The sequence below is a fragment of the Electrona antarctica genome (genome assembly GCF_951216825.1).
Source record: "Electrona antarctica genome assembly, chromosome: 18".
Taxonomy (NCBI): Eukaryota; Metazoa; Chordata; class Actinopteri; order Myctophiformes; family Myctophidae; genus Electrona; species Electrona antarctica.
The window spans coordinates 41,606,174-41,627,098 of record NC_136799.1 but is presented as its reverse complement, the minus strand read 5'-3'; the positions used below and the strand labels follow the sequence as shown (position 1 = coordinate 41,627,098).

Genomic DNA, 20,925 nt, shown 5'->3' with positions numbered 1-20,925 from the left:
AATTTAAAAAAAAAAGTTTGAGAACCACCGTTTTTGTAATTGTAATAAAGCACACGTGAAGTCCATTACGCCAGCTCTATCTGTGTGATTAAAAAAAATAAAGAACGTTACGGAAACCGTTCCAGATGTGATGGAACCGATTCCACTTTCCGGATCCCAACCCTGGTGAAAAAGAGCAGGGGGTCAAGCAGCATTGGTCTCTATGCACAGCAGACATTTTGAAAAGAACTTGGGCCCCTTCCCGAGTGTACAAATGGAGTGTACAATGGAGTGTACAAATGGAACCAAATGGACCCACAATGGGTCCATTTGGTTCCATTTGTACACTCTCAGAGTTCTGGGGGTCCTTGAAATTAAAAAAGTTTGAGAACCACTGCACACTAAATGGAACGGAGCCTTAATTAGTATAATCGGTAACACCTGTGAAGGAAGTAGGGAGAGTTATTCTGTGTGCACAGAACCCAAAACAAAACGAGTGTCACTGTCCATTTAACGCTTCTCGTCCCCCGTGGTGAGACGGTACAGTTGGAACAAGGGGAGCGCCAGCGAGTTCGGGGCGGGTCAGAATTTGGTGACGGCGCAGGCGATGTTCTCCAGGGCGGAGCGTGCCTCCGACGAAGGGAAAGCCTGGATGGCCTCCAGAGCCTTGTTGCCATGGTGACAGCACAAGTCCAGCGCCGAGCGCACACCTTTCTCCGACTTGATGACCGCCCACAGCTGTTAAGAGGAACGCAAAAGGCACCGACATGAATTATCCAGACATACAATTAGAGTCAATTATTTTAAATTAGAAGATTACGAACAAGTTTTTAAGTCTTCATTCGACCTAATTGCCGTACACAGTAAAATCCAGAGTGTTCATTTTAATGACCTATAGTGACGTGATTTGTCTTTATTTTTTATGTTTTTAAATCGTCAACTGATTTAAATTTGTACATTTGTCTATACAATAAGGTTGTAGGTGGCCTGGGCCGTGGCTCAGCGGTCCAGGCACCTTGGCTGTCTGGCAGTGTGCCGCGGGTTCGACTCCCGATCCCGATGGCCTTTACTGCATGTCACCCCCCTATCTCTCTCCCCATTTCCTGTCAGTCTATCCCTCCATAACAAATATAAAATAAAGGCGAAAGCCACAAAAAAAACATTAAAATAATGTTGTAGACTTTGGAACATTACCAATGTGGAAAAAGTACTCGCATGTTTTACTTATATTAGGGCTGAAGTGGTTAGTGTGTATGTTTTGTAATCAAAATCGACAAAGTATATGTATAGTAACGAGTTTTAAAATGTAGTGGAGTAAAAGTACAATATTTGCCTCTGAAATGTAGTGGAGTAGAGGTAAAAGTATTGGAAATACTCACATACCTCACAATTGTACTAGTACAGTACTTAAGTAAATGTACTTGGTTACATTCCACCACTGAACAAGACCTCTTTAACGTATTGGAGACTGCAAAAAAGCGACACGGCACTGATTTAATGCAATCAGATAGGACTTTTTGGTTTGGATGTATGGGCTGTCAAGGCCAGAAAGTAGTTTTTTGTAGGCATTCCCGCATAACTTCCGGGTATGATGATGATGTCACGCGCATACCCGTTTGTCGACCAGGGTCCCCCAAGGATCTATACTTGGCTCCCTCCTTTTTTTCCCTCTACTCCAACTACTTGCCGAAAACAGCCGCACTACAAGGAGTACACGCTTGTTTTAGTAGTATACAAACTTTCTTTCTCTTCTTGAGTGGTTGTCTTAGATACTCCAACATTGTTGTCATGAAATAGTTTTTACTTCTTTATAATGATTGCCATCTCAAATTAGCGAAACAGATGGGCAGGTATGATGAGACTGAGGGAAGGGACAGGGGGATGCCAAATCCAGTATTTTTTTACGAGCTTTTGAAAGCATAGTCTGTAGAAACACATTTGTAACCACTTAGAACGGAGCTATTTCAGTGGTTGTCAGGGAAAATTGTCAGGGAAAATTGCCTACCTACAAACACAAAGTGACACGTTGTGTGCTTGTAGATCTGCCATTTTGGCCGGCAATTGTATAACCTTTACCTCCTCGGAATAAGGATGCTATGGTTCATGTAGTCAATGTACATTGTTGTTGTTCTGGGGAAGAATCTTATTCGGCATATAGAACAGTATCCAAGAAGAGAATAGACCCAAGTAAGTGGGTGCCTGACTGCCTGTGGCACTTTACATTTAAAACTTAGAAAGACAATACCAGCAAGTGTACAGTATATCTGTGGCTTGACATTTGCACGCACGCACACACAATATGGGTAGAAAAGGGAGGGTTGATTCTTTATTTCCTAGAAGGCAGTACTATAAGTATGCAAGCTACAAGGAAATGGAGGTGTACTGTCTATCCTCTGTTGGGAACTTGGGACATCATTTTGCTGAGGGCACTTTAATTAAATTCTGGAGCTGGTCGTTGGACAGCCCTATAGAGCGTCGCAGGCCCGCCTCCTACCCTGGACCAGGAAATTAAACCCAATGCATTTTTCCCATAGACATTTCTTAAAGTATTTATTTAAAGACGGTTACGCCGCGGACAAAGCCAACTCGAGTCGTGACAACTCATGACAACACAAACAATATTTTGGACCAAACAAATAATTACAAAGAAGAAAAACAACAAAAGCCCAGGCGGTGGCGTAACCGTCTGGGCACCCGACTGGTAATCCAGTCGCAGTGTGCCGCGGGTTCGACTCCCGAGCCCGACACGGCCTTTACTGCATGTCTTCCCCCATCTCTCTCCCGTTTCCTGTCAGCCTACTGTCTGTCCCTTCAAAAACCAATAAAAGGCGTAAGCTGCCGTTTTTTTCTTCTTTCTAATTATTTGTTTGGTCCAAAATATGGTTTGTGTTGTCATGAGTTGTCACGACTCGAGTTGGCTTTGTCCGCGGCGTAACCGTCTTTAAATAAATACTTTAAGAAATGTCTATGAGGAAAATGCATTGGGTTTCATTTCCTGGTCCAGGGTAGGAGGCGGGACTGCGACGCTCTATAGCAGGGTTCCCCAATTAATTTTCCTCGAGGGCCATATTTTGACTAGGGTACCAGGCTGGGGGCCGAGTCCGCACGCGTGAGGTCGAGGTCTTGCCCTGAAAATTCATTTTCAGGGCAGGACCCCATTTGAAAAGGATGCCCAGTTTGACATGCATAGGCTACTGACCCCCATTTAATGCCATTTATATCTGGGACCCCCCTAAAAAAAAAAACATTTTTTTTTAATTCTTCCGCGGGCCGCCAGGGGGCGCTCCGCGGGCCGCAAATGGCCCGCGGGCCGCCTATTGGGGAACCCTGCTCTATAGGCCTTCCCTTAAAAAGAAATGCAAAAAAGGAAAAAAGAAAACTGACACAATAAAATAGTATAGTATATTATAGTGTTAATTTAACTCCAAATAGTGTACAGTCTTTTTTACTGTGGGCAGTCGAATGGCACCGTACGTACCGGCCTCGTTTCCTTTTCAGCTCAGGGAGAAGGCCTTGCATGCTTCATTTCACAACACAACACCTTCATCTACTTAACGTTCTTTCTTTCTTTCCATGCGGCATCCCGCTTCTCTTAATGTTTCCCCTTATGACCCTCAATGTCCCTCCGTTTGATGCTGCATCCCCTCATTACTTTGATAGCCCCGTTTTCTTTTTTTCTTCTTCTCCTACAGCCCCTCTCAATGCCTTCTTTCCACGCAGCTTCACATCTCCTAGTCTCGCGTAGGCAGACCATTAGAGATCTCCGCCGGCAGATGCGTCTGTCATGGGTAGAGGTCTGATCGCCTGTGCTGTGCGAGACTACATCTACTCTAGTATGTGGGGAACATTTCTGGGTAATTGTGACCTACTGCAGGCTATAAGATTCGAATTTCAAACATCTCATATCGATGCTGCTGGGCAGAAACATCTTATCTCCATATTTTAACTTTTAGTGTTTTTTAATTGATGACTAGTACAGTACGTGACCAGTACAGTACGTGACCAGTACAGCACGTGATCATACTACAGCATCGCATAAAAGCATCGAAAGTAGCAAGCTTGAAATGAGGCGCGAAGCGACAGGTCTTGAGCGAGTAGATCTGCTACTTTTGAAGTTGAATCCTGAAAAGTTAAACAGTTTGAAGCTTTCTGCCCAACAGAGACGATGTACAAGAATGCAAGTAAAAGTACAATTATATAGTGTAGGTTCATGCATGGAGGTGCTGTGCAGCGGATTCGACCGTTATCTCTGCATTGGAACGGCGAAATCATCTGTTATCAGCACGTTTGAATGGTGCCAAAATGTCCATACTGGCATCCTCACCACATAGCCTGGTCAAGGTTTCCCCCTGGTGGACGTGTCATTTCCAACTATTGTCGGTGCATGGAACTAGGAGCTACTAATATATACTATTCTATGCCTATCAGGACGTAACTCGGACGGCGCTGAGTCGGGTCTGGTGGCCTTCGCAACGCTCGGCACAGCGCCTCGCTCGGCGGTGCCTCACGTAGCTCATGGCCACCAGACACCAGTCACATCAGTGATAATGACAATGCTACAATCGCAGATAATGACATACTGAACAGTGAGGATGCCAGTATGGACATTTTGGCACCATTCAAACGTGCTGATAACGGATGATTTCACCGATTCAATACATGATACCAGTCGAATGGGGTGTGCTGTGTGCATGTGTCTTACGTCTAAATATGATATACATATCGTTGCTGTCGGGAGGTTGAGGTTTTAGATTTTCTTTGTGGCATAAACCAGCGCTATTGAACACCCTGTGTGTTGGTTTAAAAAATATTGAACCAATGAAAAGTAGAAAAAAGTGCTTTTGGACAAAACCTCTTGAACACTATTGGACAAAATTGTATGCTAAAACAGCTAACTCCACCACCTCTCATGCAAGTCATTGACAATATATAAAGTCACAGCGCCAACTTTGATGAGGCTTTGTTTTCAAAATATGTTTTTCTACATTTCCTGAAAAATGTAAATTTTTCATTTTCTGAAAAATATTGGGAGGTGGACGCTTTGTGCTCAGAGTGGGATTACTGCAAATGTCACACACACACACGCACACACACACCACACACGCATACACACACCTTGCTACAGTAGTTATAGATGCTTACATGATGCATACACGGCACACATACAGTAATATACTATATCGCTGCTGTCGGGAAGAAACCACCTAACTGTTAATATTTTTGCAGTAATCCCACTCCGAGCACTTGACTGATAATACCGTTCAACGTTTTTCCTCCCCTGATCCTCGTCCCTTGCGTCTCTCCTGCTCTCACCTTTCCGTCCCGTGTCCCTCATTTGACATCTCACGTACTCTCTGAAAAACTTCTGCCCATGTCCCTCTCTCCCCGTGCTGAAGGAGATTCACTCACAATGCCACTGTCTCTGAGCCTCAGTGTCTCCTCCACAAATAGGCCTCGGAAACCAATCCGCCCTGCTCTGGTTTCAGACCCGACTACATAACCCCCCCCCCCCCCCCCCCGCAATCCCCACCCCCATCGCGTCAGACCCCTTCCCCTGTTGCCTCGGTCTCTCTTCCTCCTGCACCCCTATCGGTCCCCTTCTTCCCTCTCACGCGTTGACTTTGTAAAAAGCTCATTTCTCAACTTTGATATTGGTTACAGAGAAGAGGACGGCCTCCTTCTCTGGTGGCCCCTCTTGCCAACCCTGCAGTGTTGCTGAATAAATGTGGCCAGAGCAGGGTTTCGTGTGTGAAATGGGCCTAGCACGTAACCGTGAAAAGTATACTAGTCTGCAGCAGCACTTACTAGTCTACCAAGGGTATAATACCGTAGTATGAAACTAACAAAATAACTAAAATTAGAATAGAAAAAAATGAACTAAACATTTCAGTTAACCGAAGTTAAAATTTGAAAACATGGCTATAATTGTTTTTTAAGTGTGCATACTTTTTACTTATTGTACATCTTCTTAACCAATACTTTTACTTGCAAGAGTATTTATGTTGTAGTATTTCTACTTTTCCTTTTTTTTAGCGAAAAATCTGAGTACACCATTGTTTTTTTGTTTTATCTACCAGGGACACTGCACATTAATCAACATGTCGCTTTTCACATCCAGTGTATAATTTTGTCTGCTCACCTTTGAATAATCCAGCTGGTTTCTGTATCCTTTCACCTATTACAGTAAAGAGATAACACACAATTATGACACAACATGACTATTCCCCATCTCACAAAAGAAATATTTATGATTTAGTAAACATTAATAGAAAACACCATTTAGGCATGGAATTATCTAAATTTAGTAAGTTAAGACGTTAAGTAAACCTTTCCATAAAAAGCATTATTTAGCCTGCCATTGGAATTGGCAAATATAAAATCAGTTGACAGATAATGGTCTTATCTAAGTCTTAACTTTAGACATTTGGTTTGTGCCTTACATAACGTTGAAATAAATTATATTGATTGCAGTGATTGACGCAATTATAAAATGCAAGCTTTGATTGGCCTAAAAAAAACTTTTCCTGTGAAACGCTATGCAAGTGTGCCTAGTCCATTAAATACAGAGGCCTTCTGTTATCGTCAAAATAACAAACTTAATTTACACAGCAGTTTATTATTATAGCCAGTGTTTCACACACAGAAGCGTCGTTACCTGTTGTAACTGGCGATGCCACATCTCTTGGCCCACACTCTGACGGTGGAAGACCACGGGGGCGGCATTTAGGCTGAACGAGACCGGCTCTACCGTGCTGTTCTTCACAAACGGCTGCAGGTCAGAGTTCAACTACAGAAGGGAGCACAAGGACATGCCTGTCATCTTTCAGTCAACCAGCTCCTTTTTCTTTTTCTTTTTTTTCCAGATGTTTCACTAAGTAACTTAGTTTCGGCTCTATTCCACTATAAGAACTAAGTAAATCGTGCCATGTTCTTGGATTTGTTTCCATTACGCTGCCGTATGGCTCAGGTTTCTCAGAGCCGAATAGGCTCTATGCACAGCAGTCATGTTGGAAAGAAATTGGGCCACTTCCTTCACAGGTGTTGTCAATGATACTAATGAAGGCTCAGTTCCATTCTGGTCAAAGTGCTGGTCAGGGTGCTGCTATTGTGCATGTTGGCTCACTGGAAACACGTAAGGATCCATTTGGTTCCATTTGTACACTCTCAGAGTTATATGGGGGTCCTTGAAATTAAAATGTTTGAGAACCACTGTGCTACACTAAATGGAACAGAGCCTTCATTAGTATCATTGGTAACACCTATGGAAGGAAAAGGCCCAATTCCATTCCGATATGCACACTTGCTGTCATAGTGTCTATTTGGTAGGTATAGGTAGAAGGTAGTATTAACCTAGAGTTCTGCAAACCCATACAAAAATAGCAAAAACATTAGGAGTTTGCTTTAATGTCATAACATCACCTTCAGGCAGTTCTGGTTATAATAGAAAACTATTGTAGAATTTGACGGGTTCTGGAAAGTTTCAGGTTATGGGTTCTGGGTCACCCTTCATAGTCGAAAAGGGGGCCAAAGCATGATCAAGTTCGGGTCTAGCGCCAAAGCTCAGCAGGAGGCTCTCCCTATCAGGCCTGGCTCGACTCCGAGTGAATCAAACATATATTCATTCGAATCACGAGAAGCCAGAGTTTAACTTGGTGAAACCCACAAGTGGCATAACAGATTTAGCCTGATTAGGAGGATTGTTACAGAAAGAATGTATCTATTGATCCCCTGCTGAGATGCCCTGTAGCCACGCAAATCTGGAGCCATGAAGAGCCACAGCAGGAGACAACACAGAAAGGAATACTACTTGCACAAATAGAATCAACCGACTACGTTTCCGTTGTTGTTATATAAAGTATTTTCATAATTCATGGCGATACTTGTTAGATCGACTCAACGGCTCATGCTGGTTGATTGTTAATGAAGGTTATTGTTGTTCTTTCGTCATCATTGGCTTGTTGTTTTTATACATTATAGCTGCATTTCACATTGGCAGCTACAGTATAAAGCTACCATTAGTTTTCAATGGAAGCGAGCGACATTAAGATACAATGCGACGTTTGGTGCTACTGCTACAAAATCTACAAAGCTGGCTTGAGCTGGCTTCAACTGCAGCTACAAAATGACCAAGTGTTGTTGAACCATGTTCACTATTACACAATTCCAGCAATGTAATGGGGGGGACAAACTATATTTTCTTTTCATATTTTTGCACGCATGCTTTAACGTCAACGAGAGCACTGATCAACACTTCAACAGCGACACTTTGTTGGTGTTCATTTAGACAGCATATTTTATTTCAGTTTTGGTCTTTTGAATAAAATTTCATTTAGTTTTAGTCACATTTCAGTCATCTGAAACGCTTTAGTCTAGCTTTAGTCGGCCAAATGTCATACGATTTTTAGTGGACTAATCTACAAATGTGTTTTGACAGGCCTTGATGGCGTCGTAATGCCTGATTTTACACTTGGTTGCACTCCGACAATAGCCGACAAAAAGCCGACAAAAGCTAACAACACGTTGCGAGCTTGTAGATCGGCTATATTAGTTCTCTTGTCCACTAGTCCCTCATTCACCTTCATTCACCTTTTAGCCTAGTTTTTAGTCTAGTTTTTATGTGTTGACAAAATTGTCAATATATTTAGTCATAGTTTTAGTCATCATAGCTTAGTTTTTATTTGCCTTTTTTATTCCGTTTTCCCCAGTGAAAAAAGGTAGTCGACGAACATTTTTCGTCATCGTCGACGAAATCAACACTATTCTTTGTACCTTTTGCATCGTTTGTAGCTGAAGCCAGAACAACACTTTCACACAAAAGGTGGTTGGAGGACTTGCCTTGTGGCCGAGGGAGAGGTGTTTGCCATACGTGTAGGACTTGCCTTGTGGCCGAGGGAGAGGTGTTTGCCATACGTGTAGGACTTGCCATGTGGCCGAGGGAGAGGTGTTTGCCATACGTGTAGGACTTGCCTTGTGGCCGAGGGAGAGGTGTTTGCCATACGTGTAGGACTTGCCTTGTGGCCGAGGGAGAGGTGTTTGCCATACGTGTAGGACTTGCCTTGTGGCCGAGGGAGAGGTGTTTGCCATACGTGTAGGACTTGCCTTGTGGCCGAGGGAGAGGTGTTTTGCCATACGTGTAGGACTTGCCTTGTGGCCGAGGGAGAGGTGTTTGCCATACGTGAAGGCCAGTCTCTGGGACTCCTTGTCGTGTTTGGCCAGCTCCATGGCTGCCTGGCAGCTCTTGGCCAGCAGCGCCCCATGGGAGAGGAATGTCTGCTCCTCCCATGTCGCCGTGCTGACGATACCGCCGCTCAGACTGATGTTCTCCTGCAGGAGCAAAAGGAAAGCAACCAAGTATGTTTACTGTACTTAATTAAGTACAATTTTGAGGTTAAAGTGTTTAAAGTGGTTTTTATTCGATCATTCCGCTGGGGGATTCCCCGTGGACTCAAGACCTCGAGGACCCCTCTGGGACTCCCACAGTGCCCACTTTGAAAACCCCTGAAATAGACGGTGAAAACTTCATAATATGTCCAAAACTGTTACTTTTCAGGAGTGAAATTCCAAAATAGCAAAAGTAGCAGATCTACAAGCTGAAAACGCGTCCGCCCGACAGCAAGCTTATGACTCATTACATTTGAGAGAATTCCACGCCCACAATGCAAATAGCTTCATGCGCCGTTCTGGTGGCCAAGTCATAGACCGTGACGTGCCGCTCACGTCTGTGCTTTCTGGCCATGATACGTCACTGGCGTTTTCAACAAAGCTTGGTGGGTGTGCGACTACTGGCCAATCGCAGCGGGGTTAAGACACAGGTGGGTCGATAATCTAGTTGCACACAAGCTCAAGTTCAAGCGAAACATCCTGAAGTAAGTCCTCTTTCACATGCTGGTCCATATTTCAGCATGTAACTAACTGGCTGTGCTACAGCACAAATCACACTGTATTTCATTCAGTGGTGCAAGTAACTAAGTACTTTTTGTTTTTACTAGATTATTTCTGATTTCAGTACATTTAATTCTACTCCACTACATCTCAGAGACACATCTTGCACTTTTTTTTTTACTTCACTACAATTATTGGTAAACTTTATTTACAAGTTACCTTTTTTAGATTTTGATTATTCACATTTGATGCGACGCATCAGATCTTGTGTGAGGTTGTAGATCTGCTATTTTCAAAGATTATTTTTATACATTTGAAAACGTGTGAAATGGGACATTCTGCATAATGAGTATTCTCTATTCACATTTTCATACCAATACTTTTGCACTTTTACTCGAGTCAATTTTGAATATGAGAGTGCAGAATTGATATTTTTACTTAATTAACCCATTTTGGGCGGGAACCCCTTTTGGTGTTTTAAACATTATGTTATAATTTAGCTATTGAAAAATAGCAGATCTACAAGCTCATAGCGCGCGCTACGAGCTTGTAGGTCTGCTATTTTTGAAAAATCGTTAAAATGTGGCACAAATCATTGAATATATATTTCAGAGCGAACATTTTTAACTAAAATATTTGCTTCTGGGGGGGTCCCTGGAACTACATATTTTCAGATGGGGGTCCGTGGACCAATAGAGAGAATTCTGGGGGTCCTTGACATGAAAAAGGCTGAGCACCACTGACATAGAAACATAGGTTTTTCAGAAAAATGTTAGGATTTAGAAGCCTTTTTTTTTTAATCGACCTCAGTCCAAAATGGGTTAAGAAATGCGAGTACTCTTTCCACCACTGCTTTCATTGCGGGTGGGTCAACCGGGGTATTGGCGCTCGGCGGTGGCTGAGCGAGGTTAGAGGAGCGAGTTTGTTACCGAGAAGCTCCCTGGAGCGATTCCCCGGAACAGCAGGGGAAAAAGTGACTGGCCACCACTTACCCCGTCCTCCAACACCGCTAAAGTGCCCTTGAGCAAGGCACTGCACCCCCCCAAACAGTGCTCAGTGGCCAAGACTGTGGTTGTACTGGAAGTTCCCAGAATTTAATATGTGTGTGTCTTCTGTGTGAGCGGGGTAGTATAACTCATAAAGTTAAACGGGCTAGTAGGCCTACTCATAAAGTTACACTATTAGTTTTGGTCATCTAGTTAGGTGGGTTGGTTAATAAGCAAACAAAAAATGGTCAAACTGAAACAAGACGCTGATCTCTGGACATATCCAAGAAGGGTTAAAGTTTAGCACAATCGTTATTGTTTAACCCATTCTGGGCGGGAACCCCTTTTGGTGTTTTAAGCATTGTTATATTTAAGCTATTGAAAAATAGCAGATCTACAAGCTCGTAGTGCGGCACTGAGTGCCGCACTACAAGCTTGTAGATCTGCTATCTTTGAATATATATATATATATTCTTTCAGAGCAAATGTTTTTAACTCAAATCTTTGCTTCTGGGGGGTTCCTGGAACAACATATTTTTAGAGGGGGTCGGTGGCCAATTACATATATTTGTGGGGGTCCTTGACATGAAAATGTTTGGGAACCACCAATATAGAAACATGGGTATTTCTGAAAACAGTCATGTTTTAGAAGACATTTGTAGAATCGTCTTCAGGTCTAAATGGGTTAAATATATATATATATATATATATATATATATATATATATATATATATATAGTATGCATTTAAACTCTGGGCCTTTTTCCGGAGAAAGCCAAAGATTTGCCTTTTGTTTGAGCCAGAACACGACAGTGGGCTCTAGTCTGAAAATGTGGCTTCTTCTAGGAGAAACTGTGAGCAGAGCTACCTTGTTACAACTCTGCAGAATCCTTAACCGCCTTTAAACCTTATAGGGTCCCGCAGGGCCCTTTACTATTCTCTGCTCCTTTTCTCTTTTTTTTTTAACCTAAACACCAAATGTCTTTGCCGAAAATGTGTCGGGCACTAGGGTTCAAGTGGTTAACTATGGAAACTGAAATGATCCCTTGTCTCTCTGATTCATTATGTGGTGAGATGGTCTTAATTAGCCTCTCATAGTAAACATGTCTAGTCTCTCTTAGATGTCTATACCACATCTTTTGTCCTGGTCTGCCAAGACGCTGTTGTCTTGTGTAATAAATCCATTGTGTGGTGATGATTCATCCCCTTAAACCGATTTCATGCAGGCGTGCTATAATTTGTGAACGGAGTCGACTTCTGGAACCTTCCGACTATGGCTGGAACTATACATTATTCCATGGATTACTTTTTTTTGTTAACCCATTTTGACCTGAGATCAGATTCTAAAAATGTCTTCTACATCCTGACAGTTTTCTGAAAAAGCTATGTTTCTATGTCAGTGGTTCTTCGATTTTTCAAAAATAGCAGACCTACAAGCTCGTAGCTTGTAGATCTGCTATTTTTCAATAGCTAAAGCATAACATAATGCTAACACCAAAAGGGGTTCCCGCCCCAAATGGGTTAAACCGATTTCATGCAGGCGTGCTATAATTTGTGAACGGAGTCGACTTCTGGAACCTTCCGACTATGGCTGGAACTATACATTATCTTCTTTATTAGGCATTATTCCATGGATTACTTTTTTTTCTGTTAATTGAATAATCAAGGAATCTCCACTGTTCTGTGTTTCACCTTCTCATCTCATACAACAGTCTGTGTTTCACCTTCTCATCTCATACAACAGTCTGTGTTTCACCTTCTCATCTCATACAACAGTCTGTGTTTCACCTTCTCATCTCATACAACAGTCTGTGTTTCACCTTCTCATCTCATACAACAGTCTGTGTTTCACCTTCTCATCTCATACAACAGTCTGTGTTTCACCTTCTCATCTCATACAACAGTCTGTGTTTCACCTTCTCATCTCATACAACAGTCTGTGTTTCACCTTCTCATCTCATACAACAGTCTGTGTTTCACCTTCTCATCTCATACAACAGTCTGTGTTTCACCTTCTCATCTCATACAACAGTCTGTGTTTCACCTTCTCATCTCATCTCATACAACAGTCTGTGTTTCACCTTCTCATCTCATACAACAGTCTGTGTTTCACCTTCTCATCTCATACAACAGTCTGTGTTTCACCTTCTCATCTCATACAACAGTCTGTGTTTCACCTTCTCATCTCATACAACAGTCTGTGTTTCACCTTCTCATCTCATACAACAGTCTGTGTTTCACCTTCTCATCTCATACAACAGTCTGTGTTTCACCTTCTCATCTCATACAACAGTCTGTGTTTCACCTTCTCATCTCATACAACAGTCTGTGTTTCACCTTCTCATCTCATACAACAGTTCAGTGACTGGAGTAAAAGCTTTGGAAAAGTCGTTTTGGACACATGAGGTTTCCACCCAACAGACGATCTTCCTCAGGCCTCATTCACACGTACCAAACACCAATCAAGCAATGTTTGGTTGTTTTTTTGTTTTTTTGGGCCACCACAATGCTTTTCCAATGGGAGTCACATGGTTTGATCAAACATTTGTGTTTGATCGCTGATGGCTGATTGCTCCCCCCTCATCAAACAAAAATGTTTGGTCAAACCATGTGACTCCCATTGAAAATGAATTGGAGCAGCAATCAAAAAGCAATCGGGCATCACACACGGACCGAACATTTGTTGTGTAGGTGTGAACTAGGCCTTAGCGATTATTCTATCGATTGCATTTTATTTAATTTGTAATCGAAGATTTGAGAACCAGGTTTTAATAATGAAAACCTGCTTCTAAAAATATCAGCGATTGGATTAACCTCTTAATCCATATATATATATATATATGTATATATATATATATATATATATATATATATATATATATACACTTTGTCACACAATGTATGCTTTGCTTGTAGATCTGTCATTTCCCCTTTTTTGAGTGGTGCAAACCACTCCAACAACCAGCTTTGTCTGTATGTTTGTGTATGTGTACCTGTATACCTTACGTGTCTGTGCAAAGGTGAGCATGGTTACTATGGTTAGTGTGTGACGTCACTGACATAGCTGATCGGACTATATAAGACCTTGCACCACTCAGTTCACACGAGTGTGATTTTTTTTTTAAAACATTTTGGCCTACAATGACATGCCCCGAATAGGAATCAATAATCAATCGATTAAATCGATTAGCTCGATAAGCTGTTGCACGCCTAGTCGGCGTGATGAGAATACTTGATCTTACCTCGAGATGAGCAGGGTTTTCATAGTAGACGCCCTGGACCAGATCGCCGATGGCACTTGAGATCAATTCAAGAACCTACCGGGGAGAAAAGTGAGATACTTTTTTTTTTTTTTAAGTCCACTTGTCCACCATCAGTCAGCAAAGTACACAGCAGATGGAAGAACAACAACAACAGATGGAACAAGAACATCAAATTGTTGATGCGTGTAGCCTTTCAGAATTGTTAGTAGTGCAGCGTGCATGCGAGCGTGTTTATGGGTGTTTGTGTTAGTAGTGCAGCGTGCATGCGAGCGTGTTTATGGGTGTGTGTGTTAGTAGTGCAGCGTGCATGCGAGCGTGTTTATGGGTGTGCGTGCGCCAGACTGAAGTTGTTCCTCCTCAGCCAGGTATGCTGTTCTAACCCATTTTGGGGCGGGAACCCCTTTTGGTGTTTTAACTAAGCATTATGTTATACTTTAGCTATTGAAAAATAGCAGATCTACAAGCTCGTAGCGCGCCACCGAGTGGCGCGCTACGAGCTTGTAGGTCTGCTATTTTTGAAAGATCGTGAAAATGCGGCACAAATCTTTGAATATATATTCTTTCAGAGGACTTTTTATTTATTTTGATGTCAGGCCTAAATGGCCTAATCTAAACTTCTCAAACATTTCCATCCAGGCTACGTTCCCATAAATAGCTGTAGCTTCTGGCCACCTTCTTTTTTTTTTTTTTTTGCGAAATGGTTTAAAAGATCATTTTAAAAAATTGCGAACGTACATGCTAACATTCCAGTGGCGATTCAACGTTGCAGATTTGCTACTTTCACCGTTTTCTTTTTATTTGTATTTTTATTATAATGTTTTGGTATCTTTGTGACGAATTCAAATTTCTAGCCTATACTGTACGACGTCGTTGCTGTTTACTTTATTTTAATAAAAAAATTGTTTTAAAATAAAATAAAATACGTAATGCGTTGTGAGCTTGTAGATCGGCTATTTTCAGTACTTCAGTGTGACACCTATGATGAAGTAATGCGTTCATTATGAGGAAAAAAACAAAGAAACAGAAACACACACACACGCGCGCACACACACACACACACACACACACACACTTTGAAAACCTGTGACCTAAAGCCATTGTTTCGATTGAATGCCGACATGGTCCAGTCAGGTTCTGGATACCACGTGCGGGCCGAAGGGGGGGGGAGGGTCAAGGCCAGGTGAATGGCTGCAACATGGACCAGCTCTGATTACTCCTGTTCGCCAGCTCATTATCAGGCCTCTGGGGACCCCCCTTCCCCCTCTACCCCCCCCCCCCCCCCCCTGGTGTTTTCATAAGGACGATCCCAGCGTTAATCACACTAGTATTTATAGCCAAGTACGGCTGAGACTCCACCGTAACGTGGGATCGGGTGTCGGCCCACGTCCGAGGGGCTAAAAAGGCAGATGGCCAACCACGGAGAGAGCCGAGGGGGTTAATGATGACACTCTGGAGTGATGAGATTACATCTGGGCCCCTTACGGTTTAGCCCACGTGTATTTCTTTACCTGTCGAGTATGCTTGAAGATTAGAGTAATGTCGGGTTAATGCGGCGACTGATCGGCATCTTCGGTGTATTTCGACACGTTTCTGTCGGTCTCATGCTAAAAGAAGGATAACGCCGCAACACTGCAAAAGTAGGCGTCATATCTGGGGGCTAGTATAGTATGGGACAAGCTTGGCAGGAGAAAATCACTCCACAGTTCCACACACAACCATTTTCATTCTATGTCGTCTCTGTCGGGTTGAAACCTCCTATGGCCAAACTGTTATTTTTCAGGATTCAAATTAAAAAATAGCAAAGGTTTCGACCGCGTTTCGAGCTTGCAGATCTGCTACTTTTGTCCGTAGTGTGATCAAGGACGGCGTCAATTTACACAAAAACTTTGACTGTGGAGATAAGCGGTTTCTGCCCGACAGCAACTCTATTCTGTACATGGACCATTGAAACACTGCACAGCCGTATCGATCACAACGCAGCGGCCGTGCCAGCTTCGTTGTAGAAATGCTGTGGATTCCTGAACAGCTTTGCCTTTTAAGTGCTTGCTAAGACTGCAGTTGCCCGTTCCCTCTTACAGGGGGCATGCATGACTACATTTTTGTCCAGATTTCCACCGTGACAAGTAACACAGTGCTGCTCCTTATCAAACTGCCCCGGTTGACATGCCTGCTGCTTGGAAATGGTTGCTGAAAGCGGCATTGATGACTACCATCTGCTAAATACAGTGGTTGGCATGTTTAGCGGAGCCCCTGCATTCTTCCTTTCCTCCCCATATTAAGTGTGGACAGAGCAGACCAGAGGAAACCATAATGTATATCTCAGCTGATACATCGTCGCTGTACATCGTCTGAACAACAGCTCGGCTGTGGTGGGAAAAGTACTCGCGTGTTTTACTTAAGTAAAATAATCAATATTGCGATATAGAAATACTCTGTTACAAGTTGAAAATGTACTTGAGTAAAAGGTATGAGTACAAAGGTATTTGCATCAAAATGTACTTAAAGTACTCATTATGCAGAATGTCCCATTTCAAGGTTCGAATGTATACAAATATTTTGAAAATAGCCGATCTACAAGCTCACAATGCGTCACAGTGCGACGCATTGTGAGCTTGTAGATTGACTATTTTCAAATGGCCGACATGAAGGGTTGAAGTGGTTACTGTATGTTTTGCAATAATAATCAATATGTACAAAGTAACTAATAAATAAAGTTCTGAAATAAATGTAGTGGAGTAAAACTATTTGGATCTGAAATGTAGTGGAGTAGAAGTAAAATGATTGGATTTGAAATTCAAAATTGTACTTAAGTACAGTACTTGTAGTTAAGTAGTAATAAATGTACTTAGTTTCTTTCCACCACCGCATGATGTATACGGTAACATGTCATCGTTCTGACCTCCCGTTAGGCCGACCGATTACTAAACCTATCCCTAACCTCGGTCTTAACCGGCCACGTAGGTCGCTAACCCGAACCTCAGTCTTAACCGGCCACGTAGGTCGCTAACCCTAACCTCAGTCTTAACCGGCCACGTAGGTCGCTAACCCTAACCTCAGTCTTAACCGGCCACGTAGGTCGCTAACCCTAACCTCGGTCTTAACCGGCCACATAGGTCGCTAACCCTAAACTCAAGTCTTAACAGGCCACGTAGGTCGCTAACCCTAAACTCAAGTCTTAACCGGCCACGTAGGTCGCTAACCCTAAACTCAAGTCTTAACAGGCCACGTAGGTCGCTAACCCTAAACTCAAGTCTTAACCGGCCACGTAGGTCGCTAATCCTAAACTCAAGTCTTAACCGGCCACGTAGGTCGCTTTACATTACATTACATTACAGTCATTTAGCAGACGCTTTTATCCAAAGCGACTTACAATAAGTGTATTCAACATAGGTAGGGAACAAAAACTACTAATCACCATAAGTCTTTAGTGCATTTTCTGCAAAAACAAGCAACCAAGAGTATACCTAGCGCTAAGGTAAAAGTGCAATATATCAGCTACCTATTTCCTTAAACAGATGAGACAAAATAGCTAAATCAAATGAGCATGAGCTAAAACAATTAAGTGTATCGACTAAACAAGATCCAATAAACAATACAACAATAGAAAACAAGCGTTCGTACAACTAGTTAACAACAAGTAGGTCAGGCAGAGAGGAAGGGTAGTGTTTCCTGAAGAGGTGGGTTTTCAACCTGCGGCGAAATATGGGCAGTGACTCTGCTGTCCTAACATCAGTGGGAAGTTCATTCCACTAACCCTAAACTCAAGTCTTAACCGGCCACGTAGGTCGCTAACCCTAAACTCAAGTATTAACCGGCCACGTAGGTCGCTAACCCTAAACTCAAGTCTTAACCGGCCACGTAGGTCGCTAATCCTAAACTCAAGTCTTAACCGGCCACGTAGGTCGCTAACCCTAAACTCAAGTCTTAACAGGCCACGTAGGTCGCTAACCCTAAACTCAAGTCTTAACCGGCCACGTAGGTCGCTAATCCTAAACTCAAGTCTTAACCGGCCACGTAGGTCGCTTTACATTACATTACATTACATTACAGTCATTTAGCAGACGCTTTTATCCAAAGCGACTTACAATAAGTGTATTCAACATAGGTAGGGAACAAAAACTACTAATCACCAGAAGTCTTTAGTGCATTTTCTGCAAAAACAAGCAACCAAGAGTATACCTAGCGCTAAGGTAAAAGTGCAATATATCAGCTACCTATTTCCTTAAACAGATGAGACAAAATAGCTAAATCAAATGAGCATGAGCTAAAACAATTAAGTGTATCGACTAAACAAGATCCAATAAACAATACAACAATAGAAAACAAGCGTTCGTACAACTAGTTAACAACAAGTAGGTCAGGCAGAGAGGAAGGGTAGTGTTTCCTGAAGAGGTGGGTTTTCAACCTGCGGCGAAATATGGGCAGTGACTCTGCTGTCCTAACATCAGTGGGAAGTTCATTCCACTAACCCTAAACTCAAGTCTTAACCGGCCACGTAGGTCGCTAACCCTAAACTCAAGTATTAACCGGCCACGTAGGTCGCTAACCCTAAACTCAAGTCTTAACCGGCCACGTAGGTCGCTAATCCTAAACTCAAGTCTTAACCGGCCACGTAGGTCGCTAACCCTAAACTCAAGTCTTAACAGGCCACGTAGGTCGCTAACCCTAAACTCAAGTCTTAACCGGCCACGTAGGTCGCTAACTCTAAACTCAAGTCTTAACCGGCCACGTAGGTCGCTAACCCTAAACTCAAGTCTTAACCGGCCACGTAGGTCGCTAATCCTAAACTCAAGTCTTAACCGGCCACGTAGGTCGCTAATCCTAAACTCAAGTCTTAACCGGCCACATAGGTCGCTAACCCTAAACTCAAGTCTTAACCGGCCACGTAGGTCGCTAATCCTAAACTCAAGTCTTAACCGGCCACGTAGGTTGCTAACCCTAAACTTAAGTCTTAACCGGCCACGTAGGTCGCTAATCCTAAACTCAAGTCTTAACCGGCCACGTAGGTTGCTAACCCTAAACTTAAGTCTTAACCGGCCACGTAGGTCGCTAACCCTCGCCTCAGTCTTAACCGGCCACGTAGGTCGCTAACCCTAACCTCAGTCTTAACCGGCCACGTAGGTCACTAACCCCAACCTCAGTCTTAACCGGCCACGTAGGTCCCTAAACTCAGTCTTAACCGGCCACGTAGGTCGCTAACCCTCGCCTCAGTCTTAACCGGCCGCGTAGGTCGCTAACCCTCGCCTCAGTCTTAACCGGCCACGTAGGTCGCTAACCCTCACCTCAGTCTTAACCGGCCACGTAGGTCGCTAACCCTCGCCTCAGTCTTAACCGGCCACGTAGGTCGCTAACCCTCGCCTCAGTTTTAACCGGCCACGTAGGTCGCTAACTCTCGCCTCAGTCTTAACCGGCCACGTAGGTCGCTAACCCTCACCTCAGTCTTAACCGGCCACGTAGGTCGCTAACCCTCGCCTCAGTCTTAACCGGCCACGTAGGTCGCTAACCCTCGCCTCAGTCTTAACCGGCCACATAGGTCGCTAACCCTCGCCTCAGTCTTAACCGGCCATGTAGGTCGCTAACCCTCACCTCAGTCTTAACCGGCCACATAGGTCACTAACCCTCGCCTCAGTCTTAACCGGCCAAGTAGGTCGCTAACCCTCGCCTCAGTCTTAACCGGCCACGTAGGTCGGACCAACGGGATGTCGGACTTATGGGCAGTGCCAGTCCCCGATGTATACATGGTCTGAACAGCTCAGCTGATCTGGATATCGTTGCCGTCGGCAGGAACCTCCAATGTCAAGTGTGTCAAGCCCAAGTAGAAAAACAGAGCCGATCTACAAGCTCACTTACACATCATCTACAATGCACTGTGAGCTTGTAGATCTGCTAAAGTTTTTTTAAAACAATATAATAATTAAGTGACAATAATCCATTGGAACAGTGTCTCCTTTTACGACTTCTTTCCTGAAAGGTAACGGCTTTGAAGGGCACAACACGACACGACAGCGACATGATATGTACAGTGTATATACATCCTTCCGAACAGTTCAGCTGATGTGCACATTATATACAGTACATCCCAGACACCCTCGTTGTCATCATACCATCTCAGCTGAATTGTACATGCACATATACACCCCCCCCCCCCCCCCCCCCCACAACCCCCCTCTCCAGACAGACATCCGTGTTTCATCCCCGAACAAAGTCTGGTGACGCGAGCCACTTCTGCCAGACTCGCCGTGCCCTCTGCGTAACCGAATCCGTCGGGGTGGGGGGGGGGGAATATTGAGGAAACCCGAGATTCGCCCACAGACCTGGAAGGACAATGTGCCTCCAGTATTACCAGATGTGGTGTCTCTGCAAAGCCTTGCGAAGTGGGGCTGGGTATAGGAGAGAAGAGGGGTCTTTTTTTGGAAAGTATCAGATAAGCGCTCCCCCTGCCTCCCCCTTACTCCATTCCCAAATCCAGCCGGATCGTGTTTTGCCGACAGGTCTGCGAAGGGGAGAAACCGGAGCCGCGCGCCGAGATTACTTTACCGTTTATACAAGTAGCGGCATAGGATTCCTCTCAAGGCCAGGACACATAATCTCCATCACTCTCTCTTGCCTTGGAAAAAAAAAGGCCTGGTTTATGAGAAAAACTCCGGAGCCTTCAAGTGCTACCGCTTGCCTCTTATCTGTCAACCTATGTCTGTAATACCATGTATCACACACACAGTTTTTGTGTATATGTCACAATGACCACACATAAATTGTACACAACATTGGCCATCCTTCCAGTCAAACTGACGACGTAAACGATTGGAAAGATACAA

The 20,925-nt window shown here is 43.5% G+C and overlaps 1 protein-coding gene across 1 annotated transcript in view; it reads right to left on the bottom strand.

Moving 5' to 3' along the window:
• Positions 1-343: 343 nt before the first annotated feature.
• The window catches only part of pdss2 (prenyl (decaprenyl) diphosphate synthase, subunit 2), a 46,182-nt gene continuing 25,600 nt past the window's right edge, over positions 344-20,925 (bottom strand). Inside the window, exons 4-8 of the mRNA XM_079527753.1 lie at positions 14,090-14,164; positions 9,124-9,303; positions 6,635-6,766; positions 6,119-6,154; positions 344-717 (exon numbers count right to left, since the gene is read on the bottom strand). Coding sequence (XP_079383879.1) covers positions 562-717; positions 6,119-6,154; positions 6,635-6,766; positions 9,124-9,303; positions 14,090-14,164 — 579 coding nt within the window. The 3' untranslated portion in view covers positions 344-561. The remainder of the gene's footprint in view (positions 718-6,118; positions 6,155-6,634; positions 6,767-9,123; positions 9,304-14,089; positions 14,165-20,925) is intronic.